The sequence below is a fragment of the Ammospiza nelsoni genome, chromosome Z, assembly GCF_027579445.1.
Source record: "Ammospiza nelsoni isolate bAmmNel1 chromosome Z, bAmmNel1.pri, whole genome shotgun sequence".
NCBI classification, from domain to species: Eukaryota; Metazoa; Chordata; class Aves; order Passeriformes; family Passerellidae; genus Ammospiza; species Ammospiza nelsoni.
The window spans coordinates 45,614,871-45,635,259 of record NC_080669.1 but is presented as its reverse complement, the minus strand read 5'-3'; the positions used below and the strand labels follow the sequence as shown (position 1 = coordinate 45,635,259).

The following is a 20,389-nucleotide window of genomic DNA, read 5'->3' as shown; positions in this document are numbered from 1 at the left end:
AATATGATATAACAGAACTAATAACAGAACTAATATGATAATACTAAGTGAAGTAAAAATAACTGCTAGTGACCTGGTAAAATGTTTTCCAATGGGCATTGTTTTCCAAAGCTTTAATTAGTGGATTTGTTGTAGTAAGTAACTAGTAGTGGTACTTGTTTAATTACTAGATTGCATGTTTAAGTTATAATACAGATTGTTTACGGTTTCACAATGAACACTGAATACCTTCATCCTGAAAATCTCTTTCATTAGGAGGTTTCAAAAAAATATTAATTGGCTTACTTGGGTGTATAGCATAATGCCACATACCAGTTAGATAGGTTTTTAGCTTCTTAATAGGAAAGCTTCTTTCTAAGTTATATATACACATTCCATGTACCTGTATAATTTTAAAAATAAATAAGGTGAGAATAATTATATCCTCTCTAAAAAAACTTGTGTATAATCAAATCACTTTTGATGATTGGCTTTACAACTTCCACCAGAGAAATTGCAATGTTACAGAGTGTGAAGTGTGACTGTGTTCAGTAGCATCTTTGTCATGGCTATAAAAATACATGTTTTTCTTTGAAGCACTACTAGTAGTCATTAGAAATAATAAGGGCTGATTGATAACTTAGATGATCTGGGACTGGAGTTTTTTTCCAGTTCTTGTTTTAGATGCCTATTGAAGTATCCAATGCTGGAATCTCATAGAGTCTTTCTGTGCAGCTATTGCAGTGCATTTAGTTGTAATCAGAAGGAATGTGAACATTAAACAAATGAAAGTTAAATTATTATAGTCATTGTGGGAAAACAAGTCACTTTTGCAGCTTTAGGGGAAATCCTCTCTGTTTACACCATAGTAATTAAAAAGAAACCTCTCAAAATTATAGAAAACAATATGGACTTCTTTTTACATATGCCTAATTTTTAAAAATGTAATTATAGTTTTATAATTCTTTGTCACCACTTTGCAACAGGATGAATATGAAGAGCTGTTTCGTTATACTGTAGTGACTCCGAAGTTTGAGCAGTGTGTCTCAAAGTTTCCTGAACCTGCCTCAGAAAAGAGACCATCTGAAAGAATTTACAGGTTAACAGGTTATGCCACTCACCATAATACTCCAGGTAGTACGCCCAAGGCTATGTGTTGAGCTTACATGAACAATGATACAACTTTGATGACTTATATTTTTTTAATAGCTTCAGTTTGAAAAATACATGCATGTCGTTTGTAGTACATTTGCATTTTGCACAAGAAATGTAGGAAGGCATATTCCCTGAAGAGTTCTCTCTCTGGCATCACTTTCAGATGACAGTGTTGATGTGCTTCTTTGTGTTTTGTGGGGCTGATGTTTAAAGATGGTTGGTGTAATAACAGAAAAAGGGATACCCTTACTTACAGTATACTTGATTGACATTTGATGTGTCACAGCTGGTTTTGCTCAAGCTGTTAGGGCTGTGATAGAGAAATTTAGAAACATATAGAAACAATGATTCAATGAAAGGGAGGATTACCTTAAAAGGGCTTTGTGTAATGACTAATCATGTCACTGCATGAATTTCATTCTTACTTTTTTAATTCAATCCTGTTATTCTAATTTTAATTTATTTCTTGGTATTTTATTTATCCATGTTACTAATGCATCACAAGACACTAAACTTAGGGTCTTGTGATGCATTAGTAACACGGATATTTTTAATTGTCTTGTTTGCTTCTGTCACTAGCATTTAGATTGAGAATTTTGCTTTGCTGTTAATTTTGCTTCAGAAGAAATTGTAAACAAATACACCTGCATTATTTCTTTTCTAGGAAGCTAAGCATTATCAGGCAAAACTTACTTTAAACTAACTTGTATTCTTTATCATTCTATTTAATATTAAATATTTTTAGCTATCTTTTTGTTTTCACTTTTATAACCCTTGTGGACGGCTTTATGTCTGCTGTTTAGAGGAACAAGTGACATACTTGTACCTTCCAACTTGGAAGGTTGGTCAATACTATTTCTTTAGGTTTTTAGGTTCTAAAGCAGCTGCTAGACAATCTGTGTGGAAGGATTAAGGCTGCAGGAGATAGTGAGTGGTAGGTGATGACAGCTGCATGATTACCTTTAGCCCTTCTGTCCATCATATCTTGCCTTGACCTTATGGCACACTCCTAGGATACACCAGGCCTTAGCATGAGCTGTGAGTTAGCCAAAGTCTGAGCAGAACTTAGGTGAACATTACAGCAAAATGTCAAACCACAGAATGTCTGCAGTACACTGCAGTACACTGCAGATTGCAGTGAGCTGTGACTCCTGCTGCCAGTCTCTGTATAGGAACTTGTCATGACAAGCTGTACATGAACTGTCACGGCACGAGCTGTCCCCACCTGCTGAGACAGTGTGTGTGGGTTAAAGCCAGCTCAAGTCTGTTGCTATGTTGAAAGTTCATTTTGCTGTTTGCTTTTTTTTATGCTGTGTGCTGGCTCAAGCCATGCTTCTCTGGGTAGCACAGAAATGCGTTCCGCGTTCACGCTTAGCTAAGGCCACTTACACAACCAGTTGATTCCCTCAAATGGTGCAGCCTTTTGTGAGAAAAAAAGGCCACCCAGAGCCCCTTCCTGTGCTGAGATTACTTCAGCTTCCTTTAAAGCAGCTATGGTTACTCTCTGTATTCTTTCCAGAGCTCCATGAGCAGAGTACTTATCTGCTCTGGATCTTCTTCCATTGTTGATCAGTCACATTATAAGTCACAGATTGTCAGGATTCAAGTACACTTGCAAAACTCTTGATTTGTAGAGCAGTTAATGTCAGCTGTTGGAACTGTTTCTCAGCCTGAGTTGATGCTCTTAAAACAGTAGAAAATTTCAAACTCAGCTATGTGGAACTATAAGATGGAGCAAATTTTAATTTGGATATTGTCCTCAGTGCTCTCTGCTTAGAGTTTTGTCTCCCAGTTTGAGTGGAATATTGTCTTGTAAGGGATTTTTTTGTGATGTGTAATACTGCTGTTCATAGGAAAGAATATCAGAATCAAAGACTCTTGTGCTTTTTTGGTACGTGACTTTATTTTTTATCGTATTTGTCTGAAAATTGTAGCCAGCCACCCAAAAGAGTCTCCTGTCTCCCTGTAACTCTGCTCTTACTTTTTTTTTTTTTTTTCTGGGCTGCATTGGGTTTGCATGGCCAAACTTTAGTAGTGGTGGTTCTACAGGGGTGGCTTCTATAAGAAGCTGCCAGAAGCCTCCTCCATGTCCACCAGAGCTCTGGAAGCTCCAAAGGATGGGAGTGCAGCTGGCCAAGGCTGAGACAATTTGAAATGGTGGTAATGCCTCTGTGATAAGAGATTTGAGAAGAAAAAGAAGTTTTGCATCGTAATAGTGACCACAGAAGAGCGAGAGTGAGAATATGTGAGAGGAACAGCTCTGTACACACCAAGGTCACTGGAGAGGCTGGGACAGGGGGTGCTCCAGGCCCTGCAGCCCATGGTGAGACAGCTGTGCCTCTGCAGCCCATGGAGGTCAGGGGGTGCAGGGATTCACCTGCAGCCCATGGAGGAAACAGACCTATGCTGGAGCAGGTGGATGTCTGAGAGGGGACTGTGACCTCATGGGAAGCCCACACTGGAGCAGGGAGCTGCCGACCTGTGGAGAGAGGAGCCCATGCTGCAGCAGGTTTCCTGGTAGGACTTGTGACACCGCGGGGCACCCACACTGGAGCAGCCTGTCCTTGCAGGACTGCACCCCATGGAAGAGTGACACACACTGCAGCAGTTCACAGATCTCTTTCCATTCATAGAATGGAAAAAAGTGATTAAAGACAGTAAAAAAGGTGCTTCTGAACTTCCCAGAGAACACAAGAGACGGGAATAATATTTACACAGATTCATCCTGCTTCTGTCAATTAAAATGCTATAAAAAAGTTTCCTTAGCTTCGCTACTTTATCAAAATATGTGTTTGCTGTCCAAAATATCACTGTGTCTTCTCAGTCTGTTAGAGAGATGGGTCATACCTCCTAGAGATAGAGCTGGAAACAATCTAGTTGTAAAAAGGTTATTTCAGCTTTGAGGAGAAGATCTGATCAAAATCTTGAACTCTTCTATATAATCACTACTATTGATTGATGGTGATTATGTATTGAAGTAGTGCTGGCCACAGTGTTAATGCCCTGAGAATATCTTCTTTTTTTCATTATGGTAATAACATGACTTGAATGAACAATGAGAAAACTTTAAGTTTAATACTATACCTCTAATGCTTAAATTCAAGCTTAATACTCTACCTCTAATGCTGATCAGGTGGGATTGTTTACCAGGTTTTTTTCTGAAGGACAGTTAATTTTTTTGTTAAACTTCATTCTTTTGGCACTGCTTACTTGTTCATACTAGAAATCAGGCTTTTTGACATTTGGCTCTAATGCTGCTACTGTGTTTAAATAACAAAATCGTAAATTAATAGGTTAGTGTCCTATAACTGTAAAACAAAATGAATGAATGTGCTGAGGATGGAGTTAAAATCTGAAAGTTTGCTCTTCTGCAGAGCTTCTCAAGTTTACAATGTATTTTCCCCTTCTCCATGTGATGGTATTGGAACCGACAGAGTTTTCAATGCCATGTGATGCCTTCTGAAATGAAGTTCTGGTTATGAAATATTCTTTGGTCTGGATGCTACCATCATGGTGGTAGAACTCTGATTACTGGTAATCTCTATTTGTTGCAGAAAATGTAAGTATACATGGTATCTTCCTTAACAGCTTTCAGTCAGATAAGAGAAGTAATTGGAATAAACATGCTGTACTATTCAATTCAGTTCAATGTCCAAATGTTTTTAAACTTTGAAACATAAAACTTCATTTCCTGTTCTTGCTATCAGTTTAGTTGATTAAATTTGAAAATTACTAAGACTGGAGCAGTAAATTATTTGTTGCAGAGATGTGCAATGATGACTCATACCCAAAGAGTGGAAAAATCCTTCTCTTCAAGCCTTCTAGTCCTCAGTATATATCCATTAAACTTCTTAGAACATTTTAGCAAATTGCTGTGCTCAGCTTGGGCCACTAATAGCATCTAATGTGTGAGAACAGTGTCAGAGCTTATTTACTTAATAAAAGCAGAAAAACTCAGATACTAGAACAACACAGAAAAGCTCAACTGTAGTAACAGACATCTGGATAAACAGCTAATTTCATTACCTCTGTCTAGAGATTTGTTGCAGTAAATGGGTGTGGAGATTATTAAATAAAGTGCATTTCTATACTTATCATATCCAAATGGTTCCAGTATCCTTGGTACCTTAGTGCACTGTAACTGAGTGACATCATATAACTCTATGGAGGGAGTAGAGGTGACAGAAGGAGAGCATTAGAAATAAGAATTAAATTAATGTGTGTGCAACTGTAGAAAATTATGGCAATACTGGAAGGCTAAGATGAATTTCATAAGATGATGTTATAAACATGTAACAGATACATTTGGTGGATTCAGTGAAGATATTATACATCCTATGGTAAATGAGAGAAATGAAAGCTGTGTTAGGATAATCTGTTCCTAGGGAGAATTAAGGGGGAAGGTAGTGATGAACTAGTAATATTGTGATTCTCAGACTGTGGCAGTTCTTAGCCTATTTTAATATCCTGTTTTGATTGGTTACATTTTATTCTGTTGGGTTTTTTAAGGTATCTTACAAACTGTTCTGTGTAGTCTAACCAAGTAGTAGAAGTTTAAAAATAAAAACAAAGCTTCATGCATTTCATGTTACAGCTGAAGGAAGGAGTGACATACAGGACTGGGGAAAAGTGGTGAAGGACAGAACTGTGAATGTTTGACAATGGTAACAGTGTCAGATAATTCTATTGTCATATGCCAGCCAGATTCTTCCTCACAGAAATTAGATGTATTTCAAGTAATCTGGATCATCTGTCTGGCATATCATGTACTTTGGACATTTTTAAAAGCAACAAGTATTCAAATTCTGCCACTACTTTAGCAATACTTCTGTCATTTTCAGGAGAAACAATGACAAAAAGCTAAAGCCTGATTTTAATTTACTTTGTCATGGGGAATAATCTCTTTATGGTCTTTTGCTTTTGCTATAGGGGAGAACATTTAGTCTGTAGAAATGGTGTGTTAGATGGCACTCCTTTAGCTCAAGCTGGTGTTAATTTTATGATGTGTGGTTGTGTATTGGGAGAAATATCAAAAAGCAGTTGTAACTGCTTCTGCATCGCAGTTCTTCCTTGTTTCCCTTTTGTTTTGGAGCATGAGTGTAGTAGTTTTGTGGCAGAGTATTAGCCAGACAGCTCTTCTCATTTCCTTAAGAAAGGAGACCTAACAGTAAAAATAACTGTAAAGGAATATCAACCATCAGGCTCTGCCTTAAATAAATTCAAAACACACTTTTCTAGTGTTCACTGAAGATACTGCTTTGTGACAGATAAGCTTAATTCTTCTTGATTGAATCAAAAAATAGTACCCATCAGACATTACCTGTTTTCAGAAGTGAAGACTAAAATGTTGGAGGTTTTCTGTTTATGAAAAAAGAGAGTATTTTTTTGAAGTTGTTGTGTTTGTTGTTATTAGCAGGAATCTGCTAATATCTCTTCTAATTTTCTTTTATTCAGTTGTCAACTCTAATAACAAATTTTCTGTAAGGAATAACTAAATATAAACCAATATTTTACTTCCCAAGTTTACTTAAATATTAACTTTATTATCAGCTCAAATGCATGCAAACTAGCTTTAGTGGTACCACAGCTCCTTAAAGTGAGGATTTTTTGTATCAGGCATTATATAAATTAATGGTAGATATGTCCTTTCTCAAATTGCTTGAATGCTAATTAGATGAACAAATTTAAGGCTTTAAGAAAAATGCATGCAGGTATGTATTAACATCAAAATATATCCACAGGCTGCTTTGTGAATTTGTAAAGGAACAGCACAGACCTCTGGTGTTTACAGGCTCATTGAGAAAGAAGGCAGAAGTTAGTAGATGGTTTACCTGAGATGTTAATTGTCAAGAAGCCTTCACTTAGAGATGGTATTTCTGGCTGTATTTTTGGTGGTTGCTGTGATCATTCTCTTTCAAATTAACGTATATTAAGATACTGTATTTTAAGGGAGCACTACTTTTGAATTTACTTATGTTACAATTGGATTGTCAGCTTAAATATGTGTGTCCAGAAAGCTTGTATTAGAATTGGATTGGTTTTTCTTATGTGGGTAAAGGACATTTCTGGTGTTATAAATATTTTATTTCCTTTTTGCCATTGTCTGTCTTCTGACTTCCATCCAAAGTGTGGACCAGTCAGCCTTTCCAGAGTGTCAGTTCTTATTTTCTTGTTTCATTTTTAGTCTCAACATCAGTGAAGCAGGCCGGTATGGAACAACCTGCTCTTCCAGAAACAACTTCTTCCACACATGGTCCAGGAGAAGTCAGCAAAACCACAGTGACGGAATTAACTTCACCAGATGGAAAAGTCACTCAAATAGAAAATATAGTTGATCTCTGGAGTGGAAGTCTTAAGGTATTTATATTGTATGGAATCCTTAAAAATCATTCACAGATATCATTGTATTGTAGAGTTAGTGCAGGAGAAGTTTCAGTGTGATTGCTGAGAGAATGGTATTTTTTGTTGTTGTTGCATATTGCACATAAGCATGTGTAGCACAGAATATCTTTTTTCAAAAAACTTTGGAATAACTGTCTCCATTAGGGAAGTGCTGATATCATGATTCAGTAGCTCATTTTATGTGGTAATACAGCTGTACACAGCCTGTGTAATGAAGGTATCACTGCAAATATATGTGTCTTCTTAATTGCTAAGTGTTTTAAGATGAAAATTATAGAGAGGAAATAAACTCATTGCATTACTGTCATCCTTTTAACTTTTCAGACGAATATTCTGACTGAACTGAAAACTTGGGAACTTAATTTGATTCAACAACACAAGCTTCAAATGAGTCAAGAGAAAGAGAAACATGACACACAAGTGAAACAACTGCAGAATGAGATGGAAAACCTGAAAGAGTTACTTCGTACTTATGAAATCTCTATTAGCAGGAAAGATGAGGTAGTAACTCAATTTCATATTTTAACAGTTCCTCTCTGTTTAAAAATATCTACACTAAATTTTTTGGTCCATCTCTTTGAACAACATTTTTTTAAAGTAAGTAACATAGAGAAGTAAATAATACATTCAGACTGTATAGTAGAAAAATAATCATGGTTGCTAATAGAGTTGTCTATACTAACAATGAAAGCACATCATATGTGCTATGTTTTGCATTGTTTGTTTCTTAAATCTAGAGTCTAGTCTTGTTTCTCATGTATTTCATGAAGAACTTACACAGGCGTAGGTGAGTTTATTAGCTCTTATATTTCAAAAGCCTCTAAATTTTCAATCATTAGATTGGTTTTCCTCAGTTTTAAATGTTGAGGAGCCTCTATTTTAAGATTCTTAGGAATTCGACATTTGTACATATTCTTAAGATTGGACATTTGGTGTCTCTGGTTTACACTTTCCTGCTGGCAACAGTGCAAACAACTTGAATATTAACTAGAAGTGTGAAAGTGGATATAAAATCTTGGCAGTTTTGCAATCACCCAACATAAATAAGTTTTCTTTCTGCTACCCTGAAAAATATTACCTAGTACTTGAGAACACTTAATGGAGTTTGGGTTTCTAATTCCTACTTAAATTTTCAAAAAACATACATTACAAGAGTTAAAATGTGAATGAAGATAGTGTTCTATGTTCGTCTAGAAAACACACTAATCTTAAAGACCAAGCAAATATAAATGTTGTAACATTGCAATAACTGGATTAGTCTTATACCATGTAATTAGTACCTTGTGCATGGCTATTTCAGCCTATAACTTTCAAACATCTAATTCTATTGGCTGTCATTGTATGTCAGTCATATTTAATGTACCATAATTCTCAGTGATACTTTGAAAGCTCTATTTCATTATCTGCTGCCAAAGAAATTGTTTCTTCAGCCAGTTTTAAAGTTCTGATTCTAAGGAAAAATCCCCAAACATGTGAATAGAAAATTACTATTGCTACCACCTGAATGGAAGGTGGCAGTGCTTCCATGCTTCTGCATATCATTCCATAATTATGAAATCTCCTGTATCCTCATATGGACATAAACCAGAGTCCATCAGCCCCACAAATATTAGAAGTATTAGACTCTTATTACACATTGTAAAGAATTAAGATTTACAATGTGTAATAAGAATCTAATTTATTTGCAAAAATATGCTGATTAACAAAAATAGACTTAGGCTAAGACTTCTAATGTGTAGCAGTATGTATGCAGCATTGAAAATTGATTTTTATGATACTTTTTCAACAAAAGTAATTAATATATCAATTTAATTTGTTTTCTATTTTAATTTTAGTTATCGTTCATTTAATTAGTGTATATTCAATAATTATTACTTGTAACAAATGGAATATAATGTTAACATATGCTAGCATGTATTGTCATAAAATCTTGTTCTCAACAGTGTTTATGCAGTAGTTAAAATAACTTTGCATTATTCCCCTGAGTCCCACTGTTGACCATTAGAGTTGCACATATATGACTGATGGCAGAATCTAGCTTAAGAAGTTAGGCAGAAGTAGGGAGTAATATTCAGATTTGGTCTACCAAATTTGCATCATACCTGGCTTTTAGTTGGGGAACCTCAGCTCTTCATGTGTAGTCATTAAATTCAGAGATTGCTGGGTTGCAGTCTCTGTCCAGTATGACATCTTGCCTCTCAAACGTTTTAATTGCTTGAAGCTTATATAGTATCTTTCATGTGATCTTTTAAAGAGAGTAACAATTTCTAATAAGGTTTTTCTGGTTTATAGCAACAACTTAGCTTGTTTATTCTGTTCAGACAAGTGAAGAAAACTTCTAATATAAATGTTTCTGATTCATTAAAAGTCTCTTTGAAATAAGACATTCTTCTGATGTTATGCTGTGGTAACATTTAATTATGAGAAAGTAGTTCAGAAACCATCAAATGTAGGAGGAAATAACTCAGTTCAACTTTTCCTAAAACTATAACATGGAAGTACCACAATCTGAGTGTCAAAGCCACAGGAATTTTACTTCTCATTTGAACTTAGATCCTTGTTTCTTATTTGATTAGAGTAAGGGGAAATTTCAGTAGAAAGCATCTGTTAAAAGCAAGTGCTTTAAGTGAAAAATAAGTGAGACATAAAGTACATTATCTTTGATCTTACAGTGATCATAGATAATGAAATAGTGTTAATGAATATTTTTGCAGGTAATTACTAACTTGACCCAAGCATTAGAAAAGCAAAAGGAGAGAGTAGCATTGATGAGAAAGTTTACACTGTGGCGGATTCAGCATGTTAAAGCCAAACAAGAGGTATGTGCACAAAATCAAAATGCTGTGAAAATTAAACCTCTGAACTCAAAAGAGTCAGAGCTGCTGCACTTCTTTTTACAGTTTGAAGAAATCATGGTGTTTCTATTTTGATGTGTTTGACAAATAACAGTTTGAAAAGATCAGTTCTAAAAGGAATGTTGCTGTCAGAATACTCTCTGGAATGGGAAAAAATCTGTTGTCTGCTGACTATTTTGAAATAGACTAGAATAGTAGAGTTGTTTTAAAGTAGTTTTTAAACAATCCTGAAGTCTAAATTTATTCAAAATGTAAGTTTTATGATAACTACCTGCAGTCTTTGTGACAGCAGTTTTTATATGATTCCTACAGTGAATCCAAATGTGCCACATACCCAACAAATGGCTTCATATGTCTGTTTACACTGTGTATGTGAGGTTGTTGTTTGGGTGTCATTAAACTAAGAGTAAGACCACTGTTGTGTATAGCCTAGGAGCTCCCAAACACGGTTTCTCATGGTGAGGAGAGTAACGTGCATTGGCACATGTGCAGAGGCAACACTGAGCAGCTGATGCTGCTTGTGTAACACTTCACTGCAGGACCTGGGACTCAGTTAAGGGGCTCCTACTGTGGTCTGTGTAATAAGCTGTAAAACAAGCATCCACAGTAAAGTACTGAGCTTTTTATCAACCCAGAACTTTTTTGTTATGTGTTTGTATTTACTTCCTAAGGAATATGCAATTAGAATGGCAGATAAACATTTCCAGACAGCTTTGATGAAGAAAGTGTGGGCTGCATGGCGCTCTGTTAGTGAAGAAAAATGGAAAGACAAAGTAGCAAGAGCCTGTCAGTTAAAAGCAGAAGATGTATGTGTTCAGCTCACCAATGATTTTGAAGCAAAAATTGCAGAGGTAAAATCAATTTTTTGTTCTTCTTTTGCTCCTTGACTCCCAAACCCTGTTCCTCCAAAGGATGTCTGTCTCAGCAAACCTAACAAACACGAGTATTTTCCAGTAGAACAGAGCTCCCAAGTATGCAAGAAGATCTGAATGGATCTAAGATCTTTGTAATGTTTTTAGACATGCCTTTTTTTCTTGCACCCGATATAAAATGTTGCCAATCTGCATACACAGATGAAATAAGTTGTGCCTTCCTGAAATAAGGCAAATCTCTGTTTGCCTACTAATGGGAATGCCATTTGTTTTCTAACAGCATTCTGTTAGTATGAGCTATGCATTTTGAGGTCTTAATGAAGGAGACAATGCAAATAGAAGACCATTATTACTTTGAATGATCATGATGAGTACGATATTTTTTTCCTGTAATAGCTATTCTGTTAAAGGCTGAAATTAAGTTTGATTTTTCTTTAGCTTGCTGATTAAGCTTGTTAAGGAATTTTCAGAGCTTAAGGTGAAATTTTCAACCTGTGCATTGGTGCACACTAAATAATCAGTTTTAAAGTATCACTTTCAAGAAGTTTGTATTTCAGCAAGAAATTAAACCTAGAATTTTAAGAACAGGCTTACCAAATGTATCTTAACAGCACAAAAACCGTAAGTAGTAACTTGATCTGATCTTTTCTCAGTATTTTTAGTTTTTTACAGTATGTAGAGAAGAGACACTGGTGATGAAAATTTACCCTTATACTTAAATCATTATCAGAGAAGACTTGCTCTTCTGTTGAATGAACCCATATTTCTGCAGAGATCTGTGCCAGATGCCAACTTCTAAAAGACAAAAGTTTGCAAAGATATATTTCTGCTTAGGTAGAGTCTGACAGTCCTATATCTTTTGAATAGTCTTCTCCTTAATATGCTATATTATTAATATTGTGCTGTACTACAAAGAAATTACAGTGAGCTGTTAATCTCTGGTGAAGCAGAGGTTTTCAAGTGAAAACCTCTGTCTTTGTAAATATAGTAAATTATTTTTGAAATTAATTGATGAATGTGTTTATAGTTTGCATTCAGAAGTAAGAGAGACTTGTTTCCTTAATCTGTTTTGTAGTTAACTGCTGCTTTGGAACTGACAAGATCTGAGCTTCTGCAACTGCATAGTGAAAGAGATCAGTATGAAGACACGATGAAGAAAGCCTTTATGCGTGGTGTATGTGCTTTGAATCTGGAAGCAATGACCATGTTTCAAAGCAAGGACAGTAGGCCAGATCCTGGTTAGTATGACTAGCAGGTTTAATCTGGTAGCGTGTGTGCATTTTTGTTGGATTTGTTCGGGATTTTTGGTTTGTTTGTTTTAATGGAGTTCCTTTTCTCTTTTTTTTTTTTAATTTGAGAATTTTTGGCAATACAGAGTTTAATTAACTTTTATTGCTTTAAAATGTCCTGTTGAATATTTTGAGAAGTACTCTGAGGCTGGACTTCATACAGCTGTAGCTGAAAGAAGGAACATGTTCTCTTCATCCCACATTGCTGGGAAACTGGTAAATTCCAGCTGAAGGCAGGAAAGGAAGTCAAAGGTGGCAAACTTCTTAAAATGCGAGGTTATGGAGCATTTAGACAAAATCCTGAAAATTCCTTTTTACTCTGGAATCTCAGTGTGCCATGAATCAGCTTTTCCCAGACAGGTCTCCCTTCTTTCTTAATCCTGCTTTTGAGTGTAAAAAGGGCAGGCAAATCTCTTGGGTTCTGAATTTAGATGTAACTCCATGTCAGAACAGGAAATACCAGTCTATTTTTATCAGCAGCATATCTGTAAAACCTGTGCAGCTACACAGGGAAGTGCTGCACATGCTTACAGGTACAATGAAATCACTCTCTCAGACTGAGACAACCCATAGCAGTGGGAACCAATTTGTGCTGATGGAGCAACCTAGGTTAAAGAGAAAATAGCTGTGCCAGCAGGAGTGCCACAGCTATATGTGTGGCTCAACAGCTGTCTGTACTGGCAGTGGTTAATAGCCTTAGACAAGTAACTTCAGTTGCTAAATTTAACAGTCTTATACAGAAGTTTCTGAACTACTTGAGAGAAATTCTCCACCAAAATGATAGACAGAGAAAATAAAAACCTGAAGAAGATGTAAGAAGATACTTAACCTAAGCAGCTGTCTAAGCCTGTTAAACATAAATGGTATTTGTGCAGTTGCTTAAGAAATTAATATGCCGTTAGCAAAGTGTAGCTGTGTGCTAGTAAAAATTTAGGATCAGTATAGGTAGAATGTTAAGAGTGAATGATTTATTGAAGATACTGGGTTTGGGAATAAAATTACAGGGCATTTCCCAAGTACTTTGTTTTTCACGGTGTTATTAATTAAGAATTATTCTGTCTTGAAGCATTATCTTTTATTTGTTTGTCTGTTGTTTTAAAAAAACATGCAACAGACACCAGGTCTCCCTAATAATGAAGGTTTATTGACTGGTGTGAAAGCATTGTTTCTGTAGACCTATAAAAATGAGAGTAAATAGTAAGGAAATAAAGAAAACTGAGCTCTATAATAGTTGTGACCAATCCTTTATTTTCATGGACCCAAAATTTTGCTTGATTTTTACTAAAAAGCTGGAACTGAAACTCTACACCAGCACAACACCTAAAGATTTTGTTGTGCTGCATGAGATTTTGTTGTGCTGCATGTTAGGGTACCCATAACTCATTTATTTGTGTATCCACTATTATGCTTTTTAATCAGGCTTCATAACATTTCACAGACTCTTTTGTCCTCGGTCCTGAGCAGATCATCAGCTTCCACCACCTCTGGTACCACCTTCTCTCCTGCCCCAGCCATCATACTATGTTTTGCTTACAGCCAGATGGTGGTTTTAATGTAGTTAGTTACATAATTATTTAATATGGTTGAACAACTGTTGATCTGCATTCTTAATCAGGTAGAACAGTGATCAGGACACTGGAGGACTGCAAACATCAGAGAAGATTATTGTGATTTGTTTCTAGTCTTTTGATCTGTGGACATCAAAACTTCCATGTGCCAGAACCAGTCAGCAATTATAAATTTATATGAACACTGCAGTGCCACCTACTGTCACTGGACATAAAATGCAGAATTTCACCCCTTTACAAATTTATTATTTGGTTATTTTAATATACATTTAATATACACAAAATCTACAGATAAAATACCTATCATATATCATTACAGTTAATAGTGTGCATGTGTCACAAACTTGATGGCTTCATAATATTTAGTGTCAGTGTTGATGGTGCTAAAGTTACCTGCCTAATTACTTAGTAGTATATTAAGATTATTTTTAACCTCTTCATGTATTTAAAGGAACACTGACACCACAGGAATTCATAAGTTTTTGCTTATAAAAGTCCTAATATTGTTTTCCTCCAGTAAAATAGATCAGATCTTACTGATGTATAACTGTGCATTGGTCCTGTCCGTGCTTAAGCTTAATGTGTGTGTACACACATAGATATGTACAAAATGCACATTCTAGTACCCTTTTACTCTTGACGTCTACAAGTATTGCACAGATTTGAAGCACCTGCCTTTTATTTTTCCTTCTTATTTCCGCTAATTTAAAAAACCAAACACAACTACCACATGGTGTCACTCTAGTTCCTGGAATGAGCAAATGACCTTTGTGTTTTACTACCTAGACTGGATTTTCTCTCTTAGGGATAAGAGCACCACTTGCACACTGATTTTAGTTTTGGCAAGCAGTAGGATGAACCTCAGTTCTTTGCACTACAAGTAGGTGACATGTGCCACAGGGATGTTGAGACATAGAGAAACTAGCCCCTTGAAAAACATTTATAAGCATCTCAAAAGAGGGCAAAATACAGGAATGTTTGTTTATATCTGTCTACCTACCTCTATAAAGAACAGCCTGCTCTTTTCTATTAGATTATACAGAAATCCCAAAGAAATAATAAAATTTTCATTGTAACTTATCTTCCCCCATATCTCCACCTCTTAGGATGAGCTGGATTATGTGCTTATCCCATTACTTTGTGTTTCTAATAATAGATACAGGAAGTAGGAGAAATGATCATGCAACCACTGGTGCAGGAAGGCCACCTCCTTCACAATATAATCAACCCTCACCACCACCTCCACCAGCAGCTGCTGTTCAGGTGGAAAACATGGTAAGCATGTAGCTGGAACAGAACTGTATTTCCTAGTGACAAAAGAGAAATACTTTGATTGGCGCTTTTTTGAAGAGAGTTCAGATGTGTTCAGACTACACTGTGAATGGGGCACAGCTGCTGTGGCTTGCTGTACTTTCCTTAAGCTCTTTTTTATTTTAGTGAAAATGCATTAAACTAATGAAGACAAGGTCACTACAATAGGTATAATTTGCTCTCTAAGGTTCTCTCTGGAAAAAAAGCTGTTAAGAGGCATTTTTTTTATAAACTTGAATTTAGTATGTTCTCAAAACATGAAAAGCTGGCTTGACTTCAGACTCCTTTTTTAGGAGGGTAACACCTACAGACATTAAGGGAACTCAGCTTATTGTCCTGTCATAACAACTTAACCTGATCATCATCTAGTAGCATGGTTGTTTTGGACCTGCCCTGGAGTCATCCTCAAAACTTTGCCACTGTAAAACAGTATCATGCTAGAGAGTAGGTTAGAACAGAGATGATGTGCATGCCTGTCTCCTTACTTTTCATTCTAATAGTGACAAATGTTATTCACACCATTTCTACAAATTTTAGACAAGTAATTTTATATTAGACAATAAACAGTAACACTGGAGGTAAAATATCTGCAAAGACATTGCAATTAAAAGGGTAATTGGGATGGTGAGAAAACTGGCCATCTAAGGAGTAAAACCGTATTTTCTAGAAAGTAGTACTCATTCTGTATAAACTGGTTTCTTTTCAGTTTTGTTGCCACCTGGCTCATGCAAGCACTCCTGAGACCAGGCTAGATTCTGATTCTCCAGTTATCATCACTAGCACAACATCAGGATCTGGTGTGACATCAACGCAAAAACTGGTAACATGCTAAAGTTAACTTTTTTTCTTCTTTTAGGACATAATCATAACAAATATTAGTTTGGGTATTGTTATTTGTGCATTTCTCAGAGCAACACAGGTATGTAATTGAGGACACTGCCGTAGAGTTTACATAGCAGTATGAAGACACTAGGTTGAAAATGCTCATTTATGTTACATAAACTCATTTATGCTAGGAGCAGTTTTAAATTCTGTTTTTAGGTAGGGCAGTGTGGGAAAGTGAAGAATAGAAGAGTGCACTCAGGTATAGTGCAACAGCAATAATTGGTGTTTGCCTTTTGTCATGGAAAGTGCTCATATCCTTGTCTCATTATCCTGCACTTTGAAATTTCTCCCTCATTCCCTTTTCTGTGCTTTGCGCTAAACTGCCCTCCTTTCTTTTCCATATTTGACAGAGTTTGCTGTCAGCTGTCAGAGAAAGATGCATTTTTGTATGCATGGGAGCTTTTTTATTATCTGCTCTGTCATTGCTAGAAAGGTTTTCCACAATGATGGAAGTACCTTCAGCTGTCACTCAAGCATGCAGTCAGCCAGCAAAGCTAAACTATCCATGCTTCTTGATTTTTGTCAAATTAGTCTTATTTCCCTCAGAACAGAAGTCATTTACTTGAAATGCTATCGCACAAGTAGAAAAAATGGAGTAATCCTGGTTGCAGCCAGGTGGAGCAAATTCAGTCCTGTGTGATGTAATTGGACTACCTGCAACATCACATGTTCCATTTGGGCATGTGGTAGATAAAACTGAGCAGAAACACCTAGCATTGTAAATATTATGTTTAGAATTTTTTACTAATTAATTTTTAATTTTTTTTTATAGTCCATGCCAAAAGTAATAACATCTGCACAACAGAAAGCAGGAAGAACAATCACTGCTCGAATCACAGGCCGAGCTGATATGGGACAAAAATCCAGAGCTTCTGGGAGTTTAGCAGTGATGGGAGTTGCTCCACCCATGAGTTCAGTTATTGTTGAGAAGCATCATCCAGTCACTCAGGTAAATCAGATTGTGTATTTATGTTCTTAAAGTATTTTTATTACAACACATCTGGTAATAGTTTGAAGAAAATTACCTTGCGAAGAGGTATTAGACAAAGCTAGACAAATTAGACTTTAGGCCTGTTGAAAACAGCAAACAGTACTTTGTGACTTTGTGTCTTTGTGTAGAAGGCACTGGTGAGGAGATGTCATGGTTTAACCCCAGGCAGCAGCCAAGCCTCACACAGCCACTCAATCACTCCCCCACCAGAGAGTTTGGGAAGAGAATCGGAAGGGTGAAAGCAGGAGAACTTACGGGCTGAGAAAAAGACAGTGTAATAGGGAAAGCAAAGGCTGTGCACACAAGCAAAGCAAACCAGGGAATTAATTCAGTGCTTCCCATGCACTGGCGGGTGTTCGGCCATCTACAGGAGAGCCAGGCCCCATCATGCAAAATGGTTACTTGGGAAGACAAATGACATCACCACAAATGTCCCCCCCTTTCCTGTTTCTTGTCCCCACTTTATACTCTGAGCTTGGTGCCACATGGTCTGGAATATCCCTTAGGTTTGGGTCACCTGTCCTGGCTCTGTCTCCTCCCAACTCCCCAAACACCCTCAATCTCCTCACCATCACGGCAGTACCAAAAGCAGAAAAGGCCCCCATCTCCTCCTGTGATTCACAGCCATGTGGCTTGCTTCACATAGAAGAATTCAAGAATTTGGGTTCCTATGCAGAAATTAATGTTTAAATTTTATGTTCTTAGGAGTTTAGAGATTCAGTGTGGTAATTATTTCATTAGGAACAATTTCTGGATTCAGATTTTGTGACTAGGAAAGCACCTGAACTACTGTTCGCAAAAGCTAACCTGCAAAAATGTAATAACTGTGACAGGCCTGCAGATACATACTGTGTACCAGTTCTGCAATTAAAAATCTTAAGTGTTGGTCTTGAGTTAATTTGAGAAGGAAGAGAATTTACCTTGATAAAAAGCAGAATGAATATGGTTTATTACACTAAGGTGGCTAGTTTTATGGGCAGAAAATTACTTCTTGATAAAATTGCAAACCTTTTATTTTCAAAGATCTTTCAGGGACTGCCTTTTGAAGTAACAAATACTTCAAAAGGAAAATTGGCACTACAGGGGAAAATTGTGAACAGTATGGTAAAATAGTAAAACAAGCCAACCTTGAAATAAGACTAAGATGATAAAAGCTTAAAATACTTAGTTAACTGGAAGTTTAGCACTTTGTATTCTAAAAAGTGTTTTACAGATAAGAAAGGAAAAGATCTTACTCTTTCTATTAAATGAGCATTTATTTTTTTCTTTCTTGAAAAGTGTATTTCAGTTTGTTAGGTTGCAGGTCTTTCTTTTTAAACTACAGCTCACCTAGAGCTATTTTAATGTGTATTTTTTGTGTCATTAAGTGTTTTGATGTATCTTAATACTTTTCAGCAAACCATATCACAAGCCACGGCTGCTAAGTATCCTCGAACTGTGCTTCACTCTTCTGGCTCTACCTTTGCAAGACCTGCAGGACAAGCTGGGCGAGTGCTTCAGAGCCAAACTCATACCAGTGTTCAGTCAATAAAAGTTGTTGACTGACTGACTGTCTTTCTCACCGGTAGGGCTTTTTAATCAAGGTACCACTTCCCCGTCCTTTCAGATTTGATGCAGTAAGGCCTAAAGTACATATCATGTTTTTACCCTTTTCTAAAAAAGGAAGGTTTTTAAAGTGAAAGTGCTTTTATAATAAAACCTGGAGGGGAAAAAAGAGCTTGAGCTTGTTGTTCTACCTCCAAATTTTTTATTATTAAGAAAAACACTTTTTATTTAAGAAATCTTTAGCACACTTTTTAAATAAAGGATACAATGTCATTTTTGTCTGAATCTCTTGTTTAATCCCAATGATACTAACATCTATGTTCAAGAGAAAATTTTTTTTTTTTTCTTACAAACACTTTTACTTGCTTATGCATGTAAGTATAGCTGACCTGCACTGTAATTATGTCCTGCAACAGTGTATGTAAATGGAGAACAGCAGGGTAGCATCCTCCACAGCCAGGGTCCAGTTTAGGCTAGGTGAGCTACAGTCCATCAAATTCTTAAACATTTTCATTTTGCAAGCTAATGTTGCAGAACTTGATGAATCCAAGCATCTGTACTTTAGGTCCCTAATTCCAGAACTTTATGATTTACTGGTCTGTTCTTCATATTCCTGGGACACTCTGCAGCAGAGTCAAAGAAGATTGCAAACAGGAGGACAGTTTGGAATAAGACTTCAGGCTAAGATCAGATCACTTTTTTAGTACAAACAGTAGGATTCAGCACAAAATAATGCTAGCTATATGCAAACAGAAAAGGCAATTCAATTCCTCCATTACCTGATAAAACTATTGCTATGTTATAAAGAAGATCACTAAAATAGACATTTACATAGTTTTTCAGATATTAAATGTATTCAGTAATAAGAAAACCTTTAAACACAGTCAGCAAGTATTAATTCAAGATATAAACAAGAAATAAGTAAATAATTGCTAGATGTGTGAAGTATTAAGTATCAAATGCTCTTTTGAGGGTATGTATGCAGTGTTATGCCATGATAGAAAATTCTGCAGCCACATGTGGTGTTTACACATAACATTTTTGTGTTTCTTCACTACATAAACCAAACGCTGCAGTAGAAAGATTTTTCATAATCCTAGCAAGAATTTATAAAAACCTGAATCCCAAATGAGGCCAGATGTCAAGTTATTTGCCAGTGTTAATTGATTTATACACATAACTTTCACTTACTAAATTTAATTTTTTTCATGTAGAAAACCTCTTATTTACATTTCACATCAAACACAAAGTAGCGTAATTTGCATTTCCAATACAGATTTACTTTATCAGTGTTAGGTCAGACGTAGAAATTGTAAGTGGTGAATCTTGCTTAGCAATTATAAGCTACCAGTCAGCCATTCATTCTTAAATGTTTTACATTTCTATTTAGCAAGCATTTGAGAAAAAAGTAACAACTTCAGGAGTGCAAGTTCTTCTAGAGTGGAAAAATTCGTGCAACTTCAAAATATGTTTTTTGTTTCCCTAAAAGATATTTGAAAGCCACTTTCCTTCTGGCATGTAATTCCATCATATATGC

The 20,389-nt window shown here is 36.1% G+C and overlaps 1 protein-coding gene across 4 annotated transcripts in view; it reads left to right on the top strand.

Moving 5' to 3' along the window:
- The window catches only part of POC5 (POC5 centriolar protein), a 35,405-nt gene that overhangs the window by 8,615 nt on the left and 6,401 nt on the right, over nucleotides 1-20,389 (top strand). For 2 of the 4 annotated variants that reach the window (XM_059492014.1, XM_059492015.1), the window contains exons 3-12: nucleotides 966-1,113; nucleotides 7,319-7,491; nucleotides 7,861-8,037; nucleotides 10,251-10,355; nucleotides 11,063-11,242; nucleotides 12,339-12,501; nucleotides 15,277-15,395; nucleotides 16,138-16,251; nucleotides 17,089-17,265; nucleotides 18,703-18,890. In XM_059492014.1, the coding sequence (XP_059347997.1) occupies nucleotides 966-1,113; nucleotides 7,319-7,491; nucleotides 7,861-8,037; nucleotides 10,251-10,355; nucleotides 11,063-11,242; nucleotides 12,339-12,501; nucleotides 15,277-15,395; nucleotides 16,138-16,251; nucleotides 17,089-17,265; nucleotides 18,703-18,852 (1,506 nt within the window). In that variant the 3' untranslated portion in view covers nucleotides 18,853-18,890. Of the gene's footprint in view, nucleotides 1-965; nucleotides 1,114-6,875; nucleotides 7,005-7,318; nucleotides 7,492-7,860; nucleotides 8,038-10,250; nucleotides 10,356-11,062; nucleotides 11,243-12,338; nucleotides 12,502-15,276; nucleotides 15,396-16,137; nucleotides 16,252-17,088; nucleotides 17,266-18,702; nucleotides 19,120-20,389 lie in introns of those variants that run through there. The other 2 variants (XM_059492016.1, XM_059492017.1) reach the window with 2 other exon arrangements.